The sequence below is a fragment of the Hippocampus zosterae genome, chromosome 2 (assembly GCF_025434085.1).
Source record: "Hippocampus zosterae strain Florida chromosome 2, ASM2543408v3, whole genome shotgun sequence".
Lineage (NCBI taxonomy): Eukaryota > Metazoa > Chordata > Actinopteri > Syngnathiformes > Syngnathidae > Hippocampus > Hippocampus zosterae.
Genome location: NC_067452.1, coordinates 40,801,740 through 40,819,751, shown reverse-complemented (window position 1 = coordinate 40,819,751; position 18,012 = coordinate 40,801,740). Strand labels below are relative to the sequence as shown.

Genomic DNA, 18,012 nt, shown 5'->3' with positions numbered 1-18,012 from the left:
GCATGCTCCAGTTTCCGTCAATATCCAGTAACTCCAACAGTCATTGGAGAAGAGTGGACCGACATTCCAGTCGCAAAGGAGATGCGTGTGGTCCAACCAGAAAATGGCTGGTTTTCTGACGCCTCCTCAATACAGTAAAAGAGCACATTTCAGCGTAGACCTTTGTGGGCAATAATGATGCTGTTCTTATTAGCATGTCGAGATGCCACAAATGTGAGGTGAGTGGCCAATGTCAGCAAAGAACGTAGACACAGATAAGTTCAGTGTCTGAATTGCGCTCCTGAAAAATAAGAGCACAAACCTAAATATTGCCTTTTGACTCTTGGCCTCGGAGTCAAGTCCTTGGCCTTGGCCTCAGGTTGCCGGTCATCGGATACAACGAGGTTTTTAGACCCAAAAAAGACCATATATAAGTAAGGCGTTTTTAGCCGAAAAAAACGACCAGGAATATAAAGGTACTTTGAGCCGAAAAAAAACAACCATGAAAATAGTAAGGCGTTTTAACTAAAAAAAAAAAACATGTATTTGGGTTTTTAGACGAAAAAAAACAACCATGTATCTAGTAAGGCGTTTTTAGCCAAAAAAAAAAACCAACCATGTCTACTAATCCGTTTTTAGCCGAAAAAAATGACCATGTATAGTAAGGCGTTTTAACCTGAAAAAAAAAAAACGACTATGTATAGGAGGGCGTTTTAAGCCGAAAAAAAACGACCATGTTTAGTAAGGCGTTTTATTAGATGAAAAAAACAGTCATTCATAGTAAGGCGTTTTTAGCCGAAAAAAGGACCATGAATACTAAGGCGTTTTTAGCCAAAAAAACCCAACCATGTCTAGTAATCCGTTTTTAGCCGGAAAAAAATGACAATTTTGACCATGACCATGTATATAGTAAGCACACCTAACAAAACACCGAACTACACATGGTCGTTTTTTTCGGCTAAAAACATGGTCGTTTTTTTCGGCCAAAAATGCCTTACTATACATGGTCGTTTTTTTTTGGCCAAAAATGACTTACTATACATGGTCATTTTTTTCCGATAAAAACGTCTTACTATACATGGTCGTTTTTTGGGGGGCTAAAAACGCCTTACTATACATGGTCTTTTTTGGGGGGCTATAAATGCCTTACTCTACATGGTCATTTTTTTCGGCTAAAAACGCCTTAGTATTCATGGTCATTTTTTTCGGCTAAAAGCGCCTTACTATACCTGGTCTTTTTTTACGCTAAAATTTCTTACTATACTTGGTCGTTTTTGACGCTAAATATTCCTTACTATACATGGTCTTTTTTTTCGACTAAAAACGCCTTACTATACCTGGTCGTTTTCTTTCAGCTAAAAACGCCTTACTATACATGGTCGTTTTTTGGGGGCTAAAAATGCCTTACTATACATGGTCGTTTTTTTTCGGCTAAAAACGCCTTACTATACATGGTCGTTTTTTGGGGGCTAAAAACGCCTTACTATACATGGTCATTTGTCGTCTAAAAACGCCTTACTATACATGGTTGTTTTTTTGGGTACTAAAAATGCCTTACTATACATGGTCGTTTTTTGGGGGCTAAAAACGCCTTACTATACATGGTCGTTTTTTGTGGCTAAAAACGCCTTACTATACATCGTAATTTTTTTTGGCTAAAAATGCCTTACTATACACGGTCGTTTTTTTGGCTAAAAACGCCTTACTATACATAGCCGTTTTCTTTCGGCTAAAAACGCCTTACTATACATGGTCGTTTTTTGGGGCTAAAAACGCCTTACTATACATGGTCATTTGTCGTCTAAAAACGCCTTACTATACATGGTTGTTTTTTTGGGTACTAAAAATGCCTTACTATACATGGTCGTTTTTTGGGGGCTAAAAACGCCTTACTATACATAGCCGTTTTCTTTCGGCTAAAAACGCCTTACTATACATGGTCGTTTTTTGGGGCTAAAAACGCCTTACTACACATCGTAATTTTTTTTGGCTAAAAATGCCTTACTATACATGGTCGTTTTTTTCGGCTAAAAACGCCTTACTATACATGGTCGTTTTTTGGGTACTAAAAATGCCTTACTATACATGGTCGTTTTTTGGGGGCTAAAAACGCCTTACTATACATGGTCATTTGTCGTCTAAAAACGCCTTACTATACATGGTTGTTTTTTTGGGTACTAAAAATGCCTTACTATACATGGTCGTTTTTTGGGGGCTAAAAACGCCTTACTATACATAGCCGTTTTCTTTCTGCTAAAAACGCCTTACTATACATGGTCGTTTTTTGTGGCTAAAAATGCCTTACTATACACGGTCGTTTTTTTGGCTAAAAACGCCTTACTATACATAGCCGTTTTCTTTCGGCTAAAAACGCCTTACTATACATAGCCGTTTTCTTTCGGCTAAAAACGCCTTACTATACATGGTCGTTTTTTGGGGCTAAAAACGCCTTACTATACATGGTCATTTGTCGTCTAAAAACGCCTTACTATACATGGTTGTTTTTTTGGGTACTAAAAATGCCTTACTATACATGGTCGTTTTTTGGGGGCTAAAAACGCCTTACTATACATAGCCGTTTTCTTTCGGCTAAAAACGCCTTACTATACATGGTCGTTTTTTGGGGCTAAAAACGCCTTACTATACATCGTAATTTTTTTTGGCTAAAAATGCCTTACTATACATGGTCGTTTTTTTCGGCTAAAAACGCCTTACTATACATCGTAATTTTTTTTGGCTAAAAATGCCTTACTATACATGGTCGTTTTTTTTGGCTAAAAACGCCTTACTATACATGGTCGTTTTTTGGGTACTAAAAATGCCTTACTATACATGGTCGTTTTTTGGGGGCTAAAAACGCCTTACTATACATGGTCATTTGTCGTCTAAAAACGCCTTACTATACATGGTTGTTTTTTTGGGTACTAAAAATGCCTTACTATACATGGTCGTTTTTTGGGGGCTAAAAACGCCTTACTATACATAGCCGTTTTCTTTCGGCTAAAAACGCCTTACTATACATGGTCGTTTTTTGTGGCTAAAAACGCCTTACTATACATCGTAATTTTTTTTGGCTAAAAATGCCTTACTATACATGGTCGTTTTTTTCGGCTAAAAACGCCTTACTATACATGGTTGTTTTTTTGGGTACTAAAAATGCCTTACTATACACGGTCGTTTTTTTGGCTAAAAACGCCTTACTATACATAGCCGTTTTCTTTCGGCTAAAAACGCCTTACCTTACATGGTCGTTTTTTGGGGCTAAAAACGCCTTACTGTACATGGTTGTTTTTTTGGGTACTAAAAATGCCTTACTATACACGGTCGTTTTTTTGGCTAAAAACGCCTTACTATACATAGCCGTTTTCTTTCGGCTAAAAACGCCTTACTATACATGGTCGTTTTTTGGGGCTAAAAACGCCTTACTATACATGGTCATTTGTCGTCTAAAAACGCCTTACTATACATGGTTGTTTTTTTGGGTACTAAAAATGCCTTACTATACATGGTCGTTTTTTGGGGGCTAAAAACGCCTTACTATACATAGCCGTTTTCTTTCGGCTAAAAACGCCTTACTATACATGGTCGTTTTTTGGGGCTAAAAACGCCTTACTATACATCGTAATTTTTTTTGGCTAAAAATGCCTTACTATACATGGTCGTTTTTTTCGGCTAAAAACGCCTTACTATACATGGTTGTTTTTTTGGGTACTAAAAATGCCTTACTATACACGGTCGTTTTTTTGGCTAAAAACGCCTTACTATACATAGCCGTTTTCTTTCGGCTAAAAACGCCTTACTATACATGGTCGTTTTTTGGGGCTAAAAACGCCTTACTGTACATGGTCATTTTTTTCCGGCTAAAAACGCAAATGTCCTGTTGTGACTTGGATGGCTGATGACATTTCAGTCACAAAAGTGCCAAACTTTGGCACCCAATGACAAAAACGCTTCCGCTTGAATTGGCAGAAATTGATTTCCAGTTGAATTTCGAATAAACCGCATTTTCACCTTCCGGGTGCCGACTCACCTGAAAAGCAACGCACAGCCACACACATACCCGATCGCCGTTCAAGTTTCATGGGAATTTATTACATCAGCACTTCAGTAAAACATTTTCGAGGGTCGTCCTTTGTCCACGAGCCTCGTCACCAACATGGCCGAGAAAGCGCACCCCAAAAAAAAAAAAAAAAGTATCAACACAGAGTTGTCTTTGCAACTGGCAACTGTTGCCGCTGCCGCTCGCTCGCCTTGTGTGTCGTACGGTCCCGGAACGCACCTCGGCAGACCCAAAGAGTAGCGGGCTGGTTAAACTCGTCAACGTTCATCTGTTTGGAGGTGGAGACGGGAAGCAACGGCAGCCACGAATCGGAGCAGAGAACAAGAAAGACAACAGGCACGTTGGGATACTGAGAGTGAAATGTTTCAGCGTGGCACTATTTCACTCGGGGGCACACCGGACCAAGAGTGTTCTCGCGAGTAAAAAAAACGTTTGATTCCGTGCCAACTGCTCATATGATTTCAAAGGTCTTTTTCAGTTCCATGATCAGCTGCCAGTCCGACTTCTGCATGTCGTCCCGGAACCAGTTCTTCAGCGCGTCGATGGACGCCCGCGTGATCTGGAACAATGTGGATTCAATCAGCCCGTGGCTCTGACAATTACATTTTGCTGAAACGGTCTGAGGCGGGACTCACCTTGCTGACAAGAATGTCGGTGGCCTCAAAATGGCGGCCGTACATCTTAGGCGACTCGCCGGGAATGGGTTCGATCTTGATGCAGATCTCCTGACCTTTCTTGGCGCTGTCCACCGTCTTGTGGTTAATCTCGATGCTGGTGACCACACCGATGTCCACAAACTGCGACGCGCAAGAACAAGTCACGAACCGGAACATCTGACCATGTTAACACAAACGCCGCCCCCAAGTGGGAGGGTGTCCAGGAATTTTTAAATTTGGAAACTTTCCATGGGACTAGAGCAGGAATCTACAAAATTGAGCGTCGGCTCCCCCGTGTGGCTGCACCGTTTGCATGCAACCACAGCAGATGTTAATTAGCTACGTGGTCATAATGAGACAAAGAGCAATTCTTTTAGTTTTATGTTTAGTTTGACAGTGAACTGACATTGGGAATAAATAGCTCGACGCCTCTTATTTGTAGGTGCCGCTTATTGACAAGCGACCCGTGTTCAGTTTCCCGCCACCAACATTTGTAAAAATCCGCCATTTTAAATTCTCCCAGAAACTCGTCACCTCTTTGCAACTGGACTCACCGCTTTACTGGGAACGCACAGCGGCGTCCCTTGCCGTAGGACGCCGGCTTCCACCGAGACGCCCATGACGATGGGATCTCTGGAGTTGAAGATGAACTGAGGAAGGATGCGTATCTTCACCGGGAACACCGCAACGTGTCTGAACGCAAACGAAAACGCGGCCCAGCCGTCCCCCCGTCAACGGACCGTACGGCAAAGGCGAGCGGCGGACTGCCCGGCGGCGCCTTACTTGAACTCTTCCTGTTTGGATTTCTTGTAGTCGTCGCGGTACTTGGTGAAGGCGTCAAAAAGGTGGTAGATGATTTCGGCAGAGAAAATGCGGACGCCGAACGCGTCCGCCATTTCCTGGCCCTCTCGCTCCACCTTCACGTCGAAGGCAAGGATCACGGCGTACCTGCGGCGGACGCGGCAACGTCAGAGTTCGAGCAGGAAAGGTGAGGGGAGGTTTGGGGGGGGGGGGGGGGGGTGGACGTACTGCGGGTCGTGCTCCAGCATGGTTGAGGCCTTCATCACGTCCCTCTTGTGGACGGGACCGATGTTGATGCCGGCGTACTGTGCGCGCACACACAAACATCCACACAGGTGAAAAAATACTCCAGAGTGTGTAACCGAGGCCCGAAAAGTTTCACTAGAACTTCACTAGAACTCACGGGAACTTTAGATGTTCGCAGAAACTCGAGAAGAGCCTCGAGTGACCCCAGAGTGGACGCCTGCACGTACACGCCTTTCTCCTCCAGCTTGATGGAGCTCAGCGTTTGTTTGAGCTCGTGGATGAGTTCATCCTAAAGAACAGCAGTTGATAGATCACGTGGCGATTGTGTCGTGCGTGTGTGTGTGTGTGTGTGGAGAGTGGACTACCCTGAGGACAGGTATTTCGTCCTCTTTGTGTGCCACCAGCAGGGGGAGCCCCGCCAACGTCTTCTCCAGGTCTTTCCCGAGAATCTTCACACCTTGAGAAGTGGAGACCTCTTTGTGCTTCTCATATTGATTCTACAGATTCAAAAACAAACAAACGAAAAAAAAAATGGCTGAAGAATTAAATCAAAATTACACAATAACACAAAATTAAATCATCGGCTTACAATCGTGTCTATTAAAATGTTTTGTGTTTTTTAATTTAAAAAAAAGTCTCCATTCCTCTCAAAATGGTGCTCAATTCTTGGCTAATAAGAAAATAGTCATCAATGTCAAAGTTGAGTAATACACGTCAAACATCTTTTTAAAAATCAAATAATTTGTGAGACATTTATTTTTAAGCGTAATAGACAATGAATTTGAAATTATGGTGTTTTTTTTGGGGGGGGGGGGGGCCAGGGTCATCCATGACTCCTTTTTTTTGTTATTGGCGGGCGAGGCCCACCACTTTTATTTTGGATCGTCATGACTCTTAAACTCATTCACTCCCCAAAGACGTTTTTAAACGTCTTTTCAGACTTGGTCCAGAATTGGCTGCTACTGAATGAGTTAAAAGTTGGGGTCAAAACTGAATATGAAGGTTATCAGTCATGATGGGAAAATGAAGCTTCATGAAGCACCTGTGATGCTTTTTGACACCTCTAGATGGTGCTCTTGGTTTAAATATAAAGGTTAGTGCAATGGAAATGTATTAAAATTCCACTGCATCTTTAGAGCAAGAGCGCCCTCTAGAGGAGTCAAAAACGTACGTAACACAAGTGCTTCACGAAGCTTCATTGTCCACCACGAGTTATCGGTTCAGGTTACCTTGACCCGCAGCTCCTTGAGAGGAGGCGGCAGGAGCAGCCCTCTGATCTGCGTGATGATTGGCCCGTCCACTCCGGGGACGATGATGGTCTCGCCTTCCCGAAGACGCCCGTTGATCAGGATCACGTCGATGGTGGTGCCCATGCCGGGCAAGGCTTTGACCTGACACGCAAAATCATCGGGTGTCCGTCCGTCTTCGCGGGTGGTTTCGGTCGCGTCCGATGGACTTCGCTTACCTCCATGACCTGAGCTCTGAGCTCATCGCAGCTCGCGACCCGGCGGGCCAACATGGTCTGAGTGAGCTGGACCAAAAGCGCAATGAGATTTCCGATCCCGTCGCCGCTGTGAGCCGACGTGGGAACCAGCGACACGAAGGTCCTGGGGTCCTTGTTCTCGTAGAAAAGGGCGGCGTTGAGACCCTGCGGGTCAGAGCGGCGGATTAAGATGAAGCCCGGCCTCCGTTTCGGGAGGCCAATGAACGGGCAAAGACTCCGCTGGCAAAAGTCCGTCCGAGGTTCTCGTTTGGAAACGGAATATCGAGAGCGCCGGCGCTCACCTGCTGAGCGAACTCCACGATGATGGCCTTTGCCCTCTCATCAAACTCGTCTTTGGTGTTTTTCTTCTGCTTCTTCAGCGTGGCCGAGACGTCCGTCTCGGGGCTCCTTTTCCAGTCGTACAAACGGTCGATCTGCAAAGCGGGATCGGCGTCAGCCACTCTCACCGAGACGCCGACGCGGCTGGCGGGAAAGGGAAGTCCACCTTATTCAGCGCCACGATGAAGGGACACTTCTTCTCCTTCAGCAGGTTGATGGACTCGATAGTCTGAGGCTCCAAACCGTGCATGATGTCCACCACCAGGATGGCGATGTCGCATAGGGAGCTGCCTCGGTTCCTCAAGTTACTGATCGAGTAACAAGACGAGCGTTAAGACACATGCGACCGCTCGCTCCACACGATATCGTTCTTGCCCGTTTGCTTGGCAACAAGAGCTCCGATGGCTTCTTCATCACTTTGGACAAACACTCACCTGAACGACTCGTGTCCCGGTGTGTCGATGATCAACATGCCAGGAATCTTCATGCCTTCTCTGTCAAACTGCATGTGCACAAACAACGTTGTGGCTTCATGCGAGTCTGTCTTGAGGAGTGTGTGTGTGTGTGTGTGTGTGTGATCGTACATTTTTCACCATCTTCGTCTGCTCTTCAATGGTCTCTCTCGGGACGTTGGTGGCTCCGATCTGCTGCGTGATCCCTCCCGCCTCGCCGTCCTGAACGTGGGTGTGTCGCAGCTGTGGAAATGAGCAAACAGAACCAGAAACCCATCCGTCACCCATATGTGGTTGGCATACACAGATAAGCATTTTTTTTTCCACTCTAAAAGGCACACTGGAATTTTTTTTTTTGGGGGGGGGGGGTGTAAAGTTGATGCTGGTTTTTATTTCTTGGACTTCCCTGGTAAAAGTGTCAAGTGGTGAGTTTGTTGAGTCTATGATCATCTTGACAAATCCTTTGAAATGTTCCTGTTGTGGCGGCCCGGTAGTCCAGTGGTTAGCACGTGGGCTTCACAGTGCAGAGGTACCGGGTTCGATTCCAGCTCCGGCCTCCCTGTGTGGAGTTTGCATGTTCTCCCCGGGCCTGCGTGGGTTTTCTCCGGGTGCTCCGGTTTCCTCCCACATTCCAAAAACATGCTAAATCTAAATTGTCCCTAGGTGTGAGTGTGAGTGCGAATGGTTGTTCGGTGTGTGCCCTGCGATTGGCTGGCAACCGATTCGGGGTGTCCCCCGCCTACTGCCCGGAGACAGCTGGGATAGGCTCCAGCACCCCTCGTGACCCTAGTGAGGATCAAGCAGTTCGGAAGATGAATGAATGAATGAATGTTCCTGTTGTTGTTGCAAGAGCGCCGAAAAAAGCTCTTTTTGTTGCTGGAGTAATTCGTTTACTTGAGTGAGGGTCAGGGAATCCTTCTTCTTGTGTCTTGCTTCTGTTTGGGTGGCATTTTGTCGGGTCTCGTTGCTAGCCGGTTGTATGCTAGTTTGTGACGTGTCCAGTGGGGCTTGCCGCTGGGTGTTTCTAACGTGGCACAAGTAGGTTTTTACCGGCTCCTTCAAGGTTTCCAGCTGCGTAGCGACTTTTCGTTAGTTAGCTTCCGTGCTAACGTCTGCGGTTAGCTTCCGTGCTAACGAGCTAGCGTTTCGTCCAACCCCCTCTCTTCACGTCGCCAATTTCTACACACGCGCTGCCACCATGTTTCCATGCTCTGTTCTTCACTTTCAAATGTGGGAAAGCTTCACACGAGAGAAATGTTGACTTTGCCGTTGCTGCTCCTTCTTTCCGCTCGGCAATGCGTAGCGACTCACACCTTTAGCATGTGATGCGTTCAATGGGACATTGACCAATGAAGCGCATTACCATTTCACATTATGAGGCGCACCTTCAACGAATGGCCCATTTTGTCATTTTTTTCATATATTGGATGCACCGCATTATAAGACACAATCTACGATGCATCCACTAGATGGAGCTACGCTCGAGGAGACGCCAACAGAACGATCAGATGCCTGTAAAAACGTATCTAATAAAGCAACGACACTGAACCAAACAGGAAGTTATAACATTGACTCGTTAACGTTGAACTCTCTTGCCGCCGCTCAATTTCCGTGTTCAACTGCGGAACCCATTACCGTAAGTTTGAACTCTGCGTTGCCAGCGTGTCTTGAGCAAGGAGCCATTTTGGCGGTTGAAATATTACCGTAATGACCATGAACAAGGCGCATCGGATTTTAAGGCGCGTTGTGAGCTTTTAAGAAAATGGAAGGCTTTTTTTTAGGTGTGCCCTCTAGTGTGGAAAATACGGTAATTCCTCTTTTCCCAATGACGTTCAATTGTATCATTTCCTGCAACACACCCGATTATCCCTCACGGCGCACTGTGCTTCCCCGGAGCTACGCTAACCGCTACGTTACCGATGGCCCTGTCAGAAGCGACATGTCAAAGATGGTGTCAAGTGAGCCAAGTGTGCACCTTATCAAGGATCTTGGTCTTCCCGGTGTCGACGTGTCCGAGCACGCACACGACCGGCGCTCTCGGCCGGTTTATGTCAACGTTCTTGAGGTTTTCGGCTCGGCGTTTCTACGGGGACCAAAAAAAAAAAAAAAAAAATCGCCGGTTAGAATTGAGTGAGAAAGAGTGGAGAGCTGGACCCCCCCCGGGTGCTCCGGGGACACTCGCCTCGATGCGCCTTTTAGCTCGATCGTACAGACGCTCCTCTTTGGTCCTGTCGTCGTCGTCGTCGTCGCTCTCGCTGCTCTCGTCGTCGCTCTCCTTCGCCGGCTGCTTCTTCCCCCGAGCTGCCGTCGTCACGCCCTTCGCCGTCATCTCCTCCTCTTCAGGCGCTTCCTCGCTTTCCTCCTCCTCGTCGTCCTCGTCGTCGTCCTCGTCATCCTCCTCGTCCTCTTCCTCCTCCTCCTCGCTGCCGGTGGGCCGAGGCGGGCCGGCGGGCTCCTCTTTCACCTCGATGTGGACTTTCTTTAACTCTGCCAAAGAGACGCTCAAAACGATGAGTAGCTGGGGCCGCAAGAGGGGGGGGGGGGGGGGGCAAGCGTGCATCAGCACCGACCTTTCTCTTCATCACTGGCGATCGCCTCCCAGTCGTCCACGGCGAAATCTGCCTTCACCTCTGAAACATTTTTTGGGCAGCAAAAGTTCAATCTCGCCGCTGCGGATGCTCCACGCCTACCACGCCCTCCTACCTCTCACCTGGCTCTATTAGCGGCGTCTGCGCCTCCGGCTCGGGGGCAATGGGCTCTGCCGTCTCTGATGTTGGTGAGGTCACCGCCGACGTTTCTGCTGCACGGAAAAACAAATTCAGGAACACCGTTTCCGTGTCGTTAGTTAGCCGCTGTGCTCACTTTCATTGATGTTCACTTTCCTTGAAGCGGCTTGGTTTTTGGGACACTCAGAGTAACGATACACTTGAACAAGGTTTCCCGACGCTGCGAGTGAAGCGGTTGCCACCGGGCCGTATTTCCAGAATGCATCACGCCGTGAGGGGACGGGAGATTTTTTTTGGGGGGGGGGGGCGATAAGTTCCAAGGCACTTTTCGGAAATACGCTCTGAGCGCACATTTGCTCGACTATTGGGAAACCCAGAGCGTTCAAAATGTGCCGTTCCGTTATTCCGAGTGCACCGAAAAGAATAGCGGTGTACATTGTAGGCACTCCAACTGGGGGGCACGACAGCCAGTGTGTCAGGCGGTCCGGGTGCAAACTGTTCAAGCACAAACTACTGAGCGGATATGAATGAGAAGGGGAAGCGTGCTCTGGCTCTCCGAACACACGCATTCTCAGAGTATCGCTCGAATGGGAATTTAGGAGCACACCCCCCCCCACTATAAAGTTCATGGTCTCAGTTTCGCCAAAACATTCCACCCCTCCCCCCAAGAAATACATTTATGGACTGGTCCAACATAGAAGGGAAGGAAAAATAAGCTGGAAGCGCGTCAAATAGCAATGCGAGACTACATCGGATGAAGACAAAGACTTTAAATTGTAAACACAACAGGAACTATGAGCGGCTATAATATGCAAATAGGTGAGTTTCAGCTATTCGCTTGAGGTTCCGCAGGTAAAAAGCTGAATAGCGAACTTGTCGAGCCCACCTTCAGGAGTTTGAGCGATGGGCTGCTTCTTCTTCCTCTTGTCCATATAAACCGGTTTCTTCTTTGACACGGTGTCCTTAGATGGCACCACCACTCCTGCACAGCGACACAGATCAGCTTTTTTTTTGTCCGACCGTACAACTACAAGAGAGAATCGAGCCGATTTGCAAAAAAACGGAACCGACCTTGAGCCTGCAGCAGTTTCAGCGTGGCTTCAGCCCGAGCCCGAGCCTCCTTCTGGGATTTGGTCATTAATTTCCCTTCCTTCTTCAGACGCTCCTTCCTTTCCTTCTCCTTCTGCTTCCTTTTCTCCTTGCGCTCCTGCTCCAGACGCTCCTGCCAAGGTGTCGGGGGGGTAAAACGTGAGTGAGACCGTGAAATGAATTACAAGCTATTTGTTTGTGACCTTAAAATAAAAACAAATGGAATTTATGGGGCTGAAACGACGGGGGGAAAAATAAATAGCGGAAGCAAAATCATTGACACCACAAGATGAGCAAAAACAACGGCAATACAGTAATCCCTCGTTTATCGTATATGTACATGTGTATGAGTATAAATAATATTTATAAGGCCAAATTTAATGCTATACATGCATGTTTGTAGTAATTAACATGACTTCATGCTATATGTCAAAGTCACTTCGGAGTGACGGCTTCCCTCGGAGGGGCCGGTGCAAAATCTCAACGTTATTTATTAGCCACGACAATTTGACATTTCAGTACAGATTTCGGCAAAAAAAAAAAAAAAACAAATCATGAAATTGACACATATGATTTGCTGCCGCAGGCTACATAAAATGACGTGGGGGGACCGAATCTGCCCCCCCCCCGCCTTGATTTTGACACCTATGCTATAGATTAATATATTTAAACATGTTTTTAAGTTAGGTTAGTGTATGACGAGGCGGCCCGGTAGTCCAGTGGTTAGCACGTGGGCTTCACAGTGCAGAGGTACCGGGTTCGATTCCAGCTCCAGCCTCCCTGTGTGGAGTTTGCATGTTCTCCCCGGGTCTGCGTGGGTTTTCTCCGGGTGCTCCGGTTTCCTCCCACATTCCAAAAACATGCATGGCAGGCTGATTGGAGAATCGAAGAATTGTTTCTTGGTGTGAGTGTGAGCCTGAACGTGATTGGTTGTTTGTTTCTGAGTGCCCTGCGATTGGCTGGCAAGCGGTTCAGGGTCTCCCCCGCCTACTGCCCGAAGACAGCTGGGATAGGCTCCAGCACCCCCCGCGACCCTAGTGAGGATCAAGTGGCTCGGAAGATGAATGAATGAATGAATAGTGTATGACGAATGAAATAGTGATTCCCTCGCTAGTTCGTTGATCGCGGGTGGTTTGGGTCCCCGCTAACTGCGATAAACGAGAGATTACTGTGCAGTAAACACATCCACGTCGTAGCGTATATGTTGCGCTACGTGACTCGCTGTCGTTTTGCTGACTTTCACTGCCTCTCGCCGACCTTTTGCGGCATTTTTTTTTTTTTTGCCAACATCGGGTGGAAGCTAATTTAGTGAATGCTATGCTAGCTCATTTATTCTCGCCTGTGGCTTGTACGCTCTCATTTGCCGACTCTTAACGTCACTCGCCGTTGCCAGGCCTCGGCCCCTTTTCAAGCGAAAAGAAATCAACGTCGTTCCAGTTGTAGGACGGCCACGCCCGAGTGGAGATGAGATCAAGAACGCCATGTGCGGGCTCCATCGTGGGGGTGGGGTTGTGTGGCGTTTACCTGCTCCAACCGTTGTTTCTCCAGCTCTTCCAGCTTTCGGATTCGCTCCTCCTCCTCCTTCCTGGCGCGCTCCTCCTCCTACAGAGAAGAAGAGAGGGGCTCTGTTGTCGGATGTTGTTGTCGCCCCCCCCCCCCCCCCACGCTTTCAACAGCACACCTCCTTCATCTTGGCCAGAGCTTCCTGCATGGCCTTGACGGTGGCCTTGCTCGGCCCCTTTTTCTTCTCCTTCTCTTTCTCCTCCTTCTCCCCTTTCTTCTTTTTCTTGTCCTTCTTCTTCTTGTCGCCGTCATCTGATGCGTCAAACGGCAACAAACCGGGCTCACTTTTTCGTCGCGCGCGCGGGAGTCAAGGCACGGACGGCAGGCGGATAGCTTACCCTCACCGGCCGCCTCGGCTCCTTCCTGCTCGTCCGCATCCGCGTCCGCCACGGGGACCCCCGGCGGGGGCGGGGCCTCCGCGGGGGTCTTTTCCGGTTCTTTTTTGACATCGGCGCCGATCTCCTTCTCCTTCAGCTTCTTTTGCTTGAGCCTCTCCTCCTCTTTCTTCTTCTTGTCCCGCTCCTTTTTCTCCGCCTTCTTCTGCGCGGCGGTCTTCATCTTGAAGCCGCCGTCCTCCCGTTCGTCCTCGTCCTCGCTTTTTGCGACTTTCCCTTTGCTTTTGTTTTTTTTGTCCCTCCGAGAGCCGGATTCCTCATCTCCCTCGGATTCGGCCTCTTTTGCGTTTCTGGCGGCGCCTTCGTCGTCGCCGTCGTCGTCATCTTCGTCGGAACCAGAAGGCCTCTTGGCGCCTTTCTTACCTCCTTTGGTCTTCAGACGAGAACGCGAGCCGCTCTCCTCATCAGACTCGGACGGCGCCACCTTGAGGTGCAACACTGACATTATTAACGACAGGCAGGTTTTAACGACGACAATCAAAATTGTAACCAAAATATATATATATTTTTTTTTAACTCATTCAGTAGCAGCCAATTCTGGACCAAGTCTGAAAAGACGTTTAAAAACGTCGTTGGGAGTGAATGAGTTAATTAAGACTAAATGACTAACGGCTCCTTTTCTGTCCCACCTTCTTCTGCTGTCCGTTCCTCAGCTCATCATTTGCACCTTCTAGATGATTGCCTTCCACTTCTTCGGGGCTGGCATCCTGCACTTTCCCCTTCCTGGTTTTCTTCTTCTCTGCTTTCGGAGGATCCGCATCATTTTCCGCGGCGACGACGTCTTTCTGCACAAAAACAAAGTTGGAGGCAGCGAAGCAAAGACGCACTTGCGTCCTGTGACAAAGGCGGTTGGCAGGGGATGATTTCCATGGTAAATGCAGGCGGGCTTATTCCGAAAAGGTATCATCGTCACCGACAAGTATCAGGATAAAGACCAGATTCATCGCAAAAAAAATTGAAAAGCGTGACATTTCATTTCATCGCATTATTGGTGTTCACGTATAAGAAGTTTGAAGTATTTAACCGGATTTCATGAATGTTGGGTTCAATAGTACTTCTCTCTCTGACTGGACCCATTCAAATTTATTAAAAATACAGTTTGTTACATGTCTTTGTTGCCACGCCAGTGTGTTCAAATATTTGTTTAAAGTTTGAAACTACTGCTGCAACGTTGATGCCAGTTAGCCTGAGTTCGCCTGTCAAAGGCGTTTCGCGCCAAGCGCTAGCTCTAAGCCAGCAGACTTTCGTAAGGCAACGTTTTCAGGTGAGAGTAAAATGACCTGGACGAAGGGGAACATTCACTGGCATGTAAAGACAAGTTTTGTGGTTTGGTTATCAGGCTGCGAGAGTACCGATGCCAGGTATCAGAGGCCTGATTTCAATGTATCGGGTACTGTATCGCTGTCTATGATGTATCGCCGATACCAAAGTGCCCTTTTGGCATACATGGCCGATAGACCGTTTTTCCAAGTCAACATGGCGGTCCTCTCATATGACCATTAAGACGCAAGATGGAAGAAAAAGCTTCATCGTAAAATAAACTTTTAAATAAACACCTAACACAATGAAAAAAAAAACAAACATACAAAATGAGCGGGCAAACTCCTGTTACCCAAAAAAAATTCAATTTAAAAAAAAAAAAAAAAGGATCCCACTTTTTAGTTAAGCTCCCTATTCGTAGGCCAAGCGCCAATTTTGGAATTTTCTGGTCTCTTCCCATACAATTGCAACCCTACTCAAAAGTTTAATGAGCATCTTTGGAGGGAGTTACCTTCCCCTGTCCACCATGTGCCTCCAAGGATAATTCCTCCAGCTCCTTTAAGATGTCATCCTCACTGCAACGGCGAACAAACATGTTAGGGACGACGGAGCGAGATGCGGGGGGGGGGGGGGGGGGGGGAATGACAGCGTCACATACTCGTAGTCGTCTTTCTTGGCTCCCTTTTTCTTTTTCTTTCCTTTGGTCTCCTTTGAAGAACCAGCTCCTTCGATCTCTGCCGCCAGAGCATCGATGTCGTCATCTTTGGCACTGATGGGGGTAAAAAAATCAGCCGGTCAAACAAACGCACGCAAAGGGGGCATAAACCCGCTCATTCCGCTAGTGCCGCCGGCGGAACAAGAGCGCGCCCTGCTGACTCGCCAAGTCCCGAGCAGAATTCACCGACTCAGGGTTAAATCCGGGGCCTGTTTAGTTACAAACTATTATTCTGCTGTAGGAATGGCAACGGGTGTATTCACAGCTTCCCAACGACAGAATTCAGGAACAATGGGTCAAAAATGGGTCCTTGAGTTTCTAGAAAGGCGCCCACAAATAAAATGTATTATTATTATTATTATTACAAAATATTTGTGTTCATATTGTATTTAATTGAAAGATGTTTGTTGTTTTTTTTCTCTTTCTCCTTTCTTCTTTCTACATACATTCTTGCTGCTGGAGGCTGTAAATTTCCCCAGTGTGGGACGAATAAAGGATATCTTATCTTATTTTCTGAACAGGAAGTGCTCACACCTACCTATTAACGGGGATGCATGTGGCTGTGCTCAGAATGCAACAATTCCATTCAAACTCATGTTAAATTCATAAGTTTTAATGACTACTTCATATTTACATCTTTCGGCTGTGTTATCTAAGCAAAGAAGACAATATTACTGCGTAAATCCCTTTTTTTTGTTGGCATTTTGTGGGTTTTCCCCAATGAAAAATCTAACTGACCTCTTGACATTTTCTGGGCTTTGTACCTTGTTCAAGCCATTTTATTACAGAAGGATTGAACTTGACGTACAGAAACTAACATGTGCAATGGCGTAAAGAGATCACTAATAAGTGATCAATTTAAGTGGACAAAATGCAAATTATTGAATAAGAACATGTCGATTTTAATTTTCTTAATTTATCAAATTTGTCCTGATCTGGATGCGCCAGTGTCAGGCAACTTCAGATAGCCAGTGTAATTGCATATCCACAACAGTAGGTGGCAGTGTACCTTCTCATCATTCAGGCAAATTGATTTACTTCAAATCTTTTTTATTCTCTTGAATGTTCATAAGGCAGAGATTTACTTATAACAAATCCATTGACAAATGATACTTTTTACAGTCGCATTGGAGAGTTGGGGAGGGCGCAAAATATTTTCTTCTTGTGGTTAGGGGTGTTAAAATGAATTGCTGCACATCTAGTGGAGTAGCAAACTTATCGGGACAACACCAAGTACTGACGTCACTCACTACAATGCCATGCCGCTTAAAGGGACACTAAGGTACTAATGTGTGACTTTCACCTTGCTTGCACTTAGACTTCATTAAAGTTTCAATTATTATATTTTGCCAAACGGTGCTATTTTTGGTGATTAAAAAAACACGAAACAAAAATGTCATGGTGCTTTTTGGTACGCTGGAAAAACCAATGACCACGTAATGAATTAGCCACGTAGATAAACGTGCCACTGTAATCTTTAGGGGACTCTTGGCTTCGTTTGATAGCCAGCTGGATGCTAGCCGGCTAACATGACCGACTTTCAGCCACCACGCACAAGCAGAGCGCCGAGACCGGCTGTGAACGACCGAAGAGCACAAAGCGTGACCACCTTGGCCATACGGCCAACATTTGATAAGATACCTTATTTCCAAATGTACTTCGTACCTGCCTGCACTCTCGCAGCCAACTCGTGGTTAGCTTTCGTTAGCTGCTAAAGCTAACCGGGGAACTCTGGGGCGCAAACGCGCACCTTTTCGTCGTGGCGCTCAGTGCCACTGGGTGTCAGCGAGGGCAAAGCCTGCGTCGACCCCCCGCGGATGTTTTCTGTACCTGTCCTCCCCGGATTTCTTCTGTTTCTTCCCCATTCTTCAAGCCGAGTTTCTCCGCTTCTCCACGCACAGCACACACGGATGGTTCACATCGACCAAAGATCGCATATCAATCGCGTGGACAGGAGGTCTTACGACACTTGCTTTTCCTGATCATCAAACGAGAAAGAAACGGAGAATCGGGTCATTTTAAATGGATACGAAGGAGTCGAGTGCAAGTTAACACAGTGGTAAGCGCGATCATACACGGCAAGTTGTGGCACGATAAAATGAAGGGGGGCGAAACAAGTTGTTTGGTCCGTAGAAAACGTACAGAGTGAGACATTATGTCGTGAGTTATTGTTGCGCATGGGCGCCTGCGTCCAATGTCAAGCACGTCATGACTAAGTTCCTCTCACTGAGAGGCTCTCAGTCTTCGG

General features: G+C 46.8%; 1 protein-coding gene across 2 annotated transcripts; it reads right to left on the bottom strand.

Annotated features, from left to right (window-relative positions):
• Positions 1-4,049: 4,049 nt before the first annotated feature.
• eif5b (eukaryotic translation initiation factor 5B) lies at positions 4,050-17,790 on the bottom strand. 2 transcript variants are annotated; one of them, XM_052054331.1, is made up of 26 exons: positions 17,595-17,790; positions 15,708-15,818; positions 15,561-15,624; positions 14,419-14,574; positions 13,733-14,213; positions 13,513-13,646; positions 13,356-13,433; positions 11,814-11,964; positions 11,629-11,724; positions 10,727-10,813; positions 10,587-10,646; positions 10,199-10,503; positions 9,992-10,099; positions 8,149-8,259; positions 7,999-8,066; positions 7,731-7,872; positions 7,528-7,659; positions 7,208-7,390; positions 6,972-7,133; positions 6,108-6,239; positions 5,900-6,031; positions 5,725-5,801; positions 5,479-5,643; positions 5,250-5,388; positions 4,675-4,836; positions 4,050-4,598 (listed from the first exon to the last, which is right to left on the bottom strand). In XM_052054331.1, the coding sequence occupies exons 1-26, from the start codon at positions 17,627-17,629 to the stop codon at positions 4,491-4,493; spliced, it is 3,579 nt and encodes a 1,192-aa protein (XP_051910291.1). In that variant the 5' UTR covers positions 17,630-17,790; the 3' UTR covers positions 4,050-4,490. The 2 variants fall into 2 exon arrangements, with proteins under 2 accessions (XP_051910291.1, XP_051910290.1); XM_052054330.1 differs by having other exon boundaries at positions 10,727-10,816; positions 17,595-17,789.
• Positions 17,791-18,012: the final 222 nt, after the last annotated feature.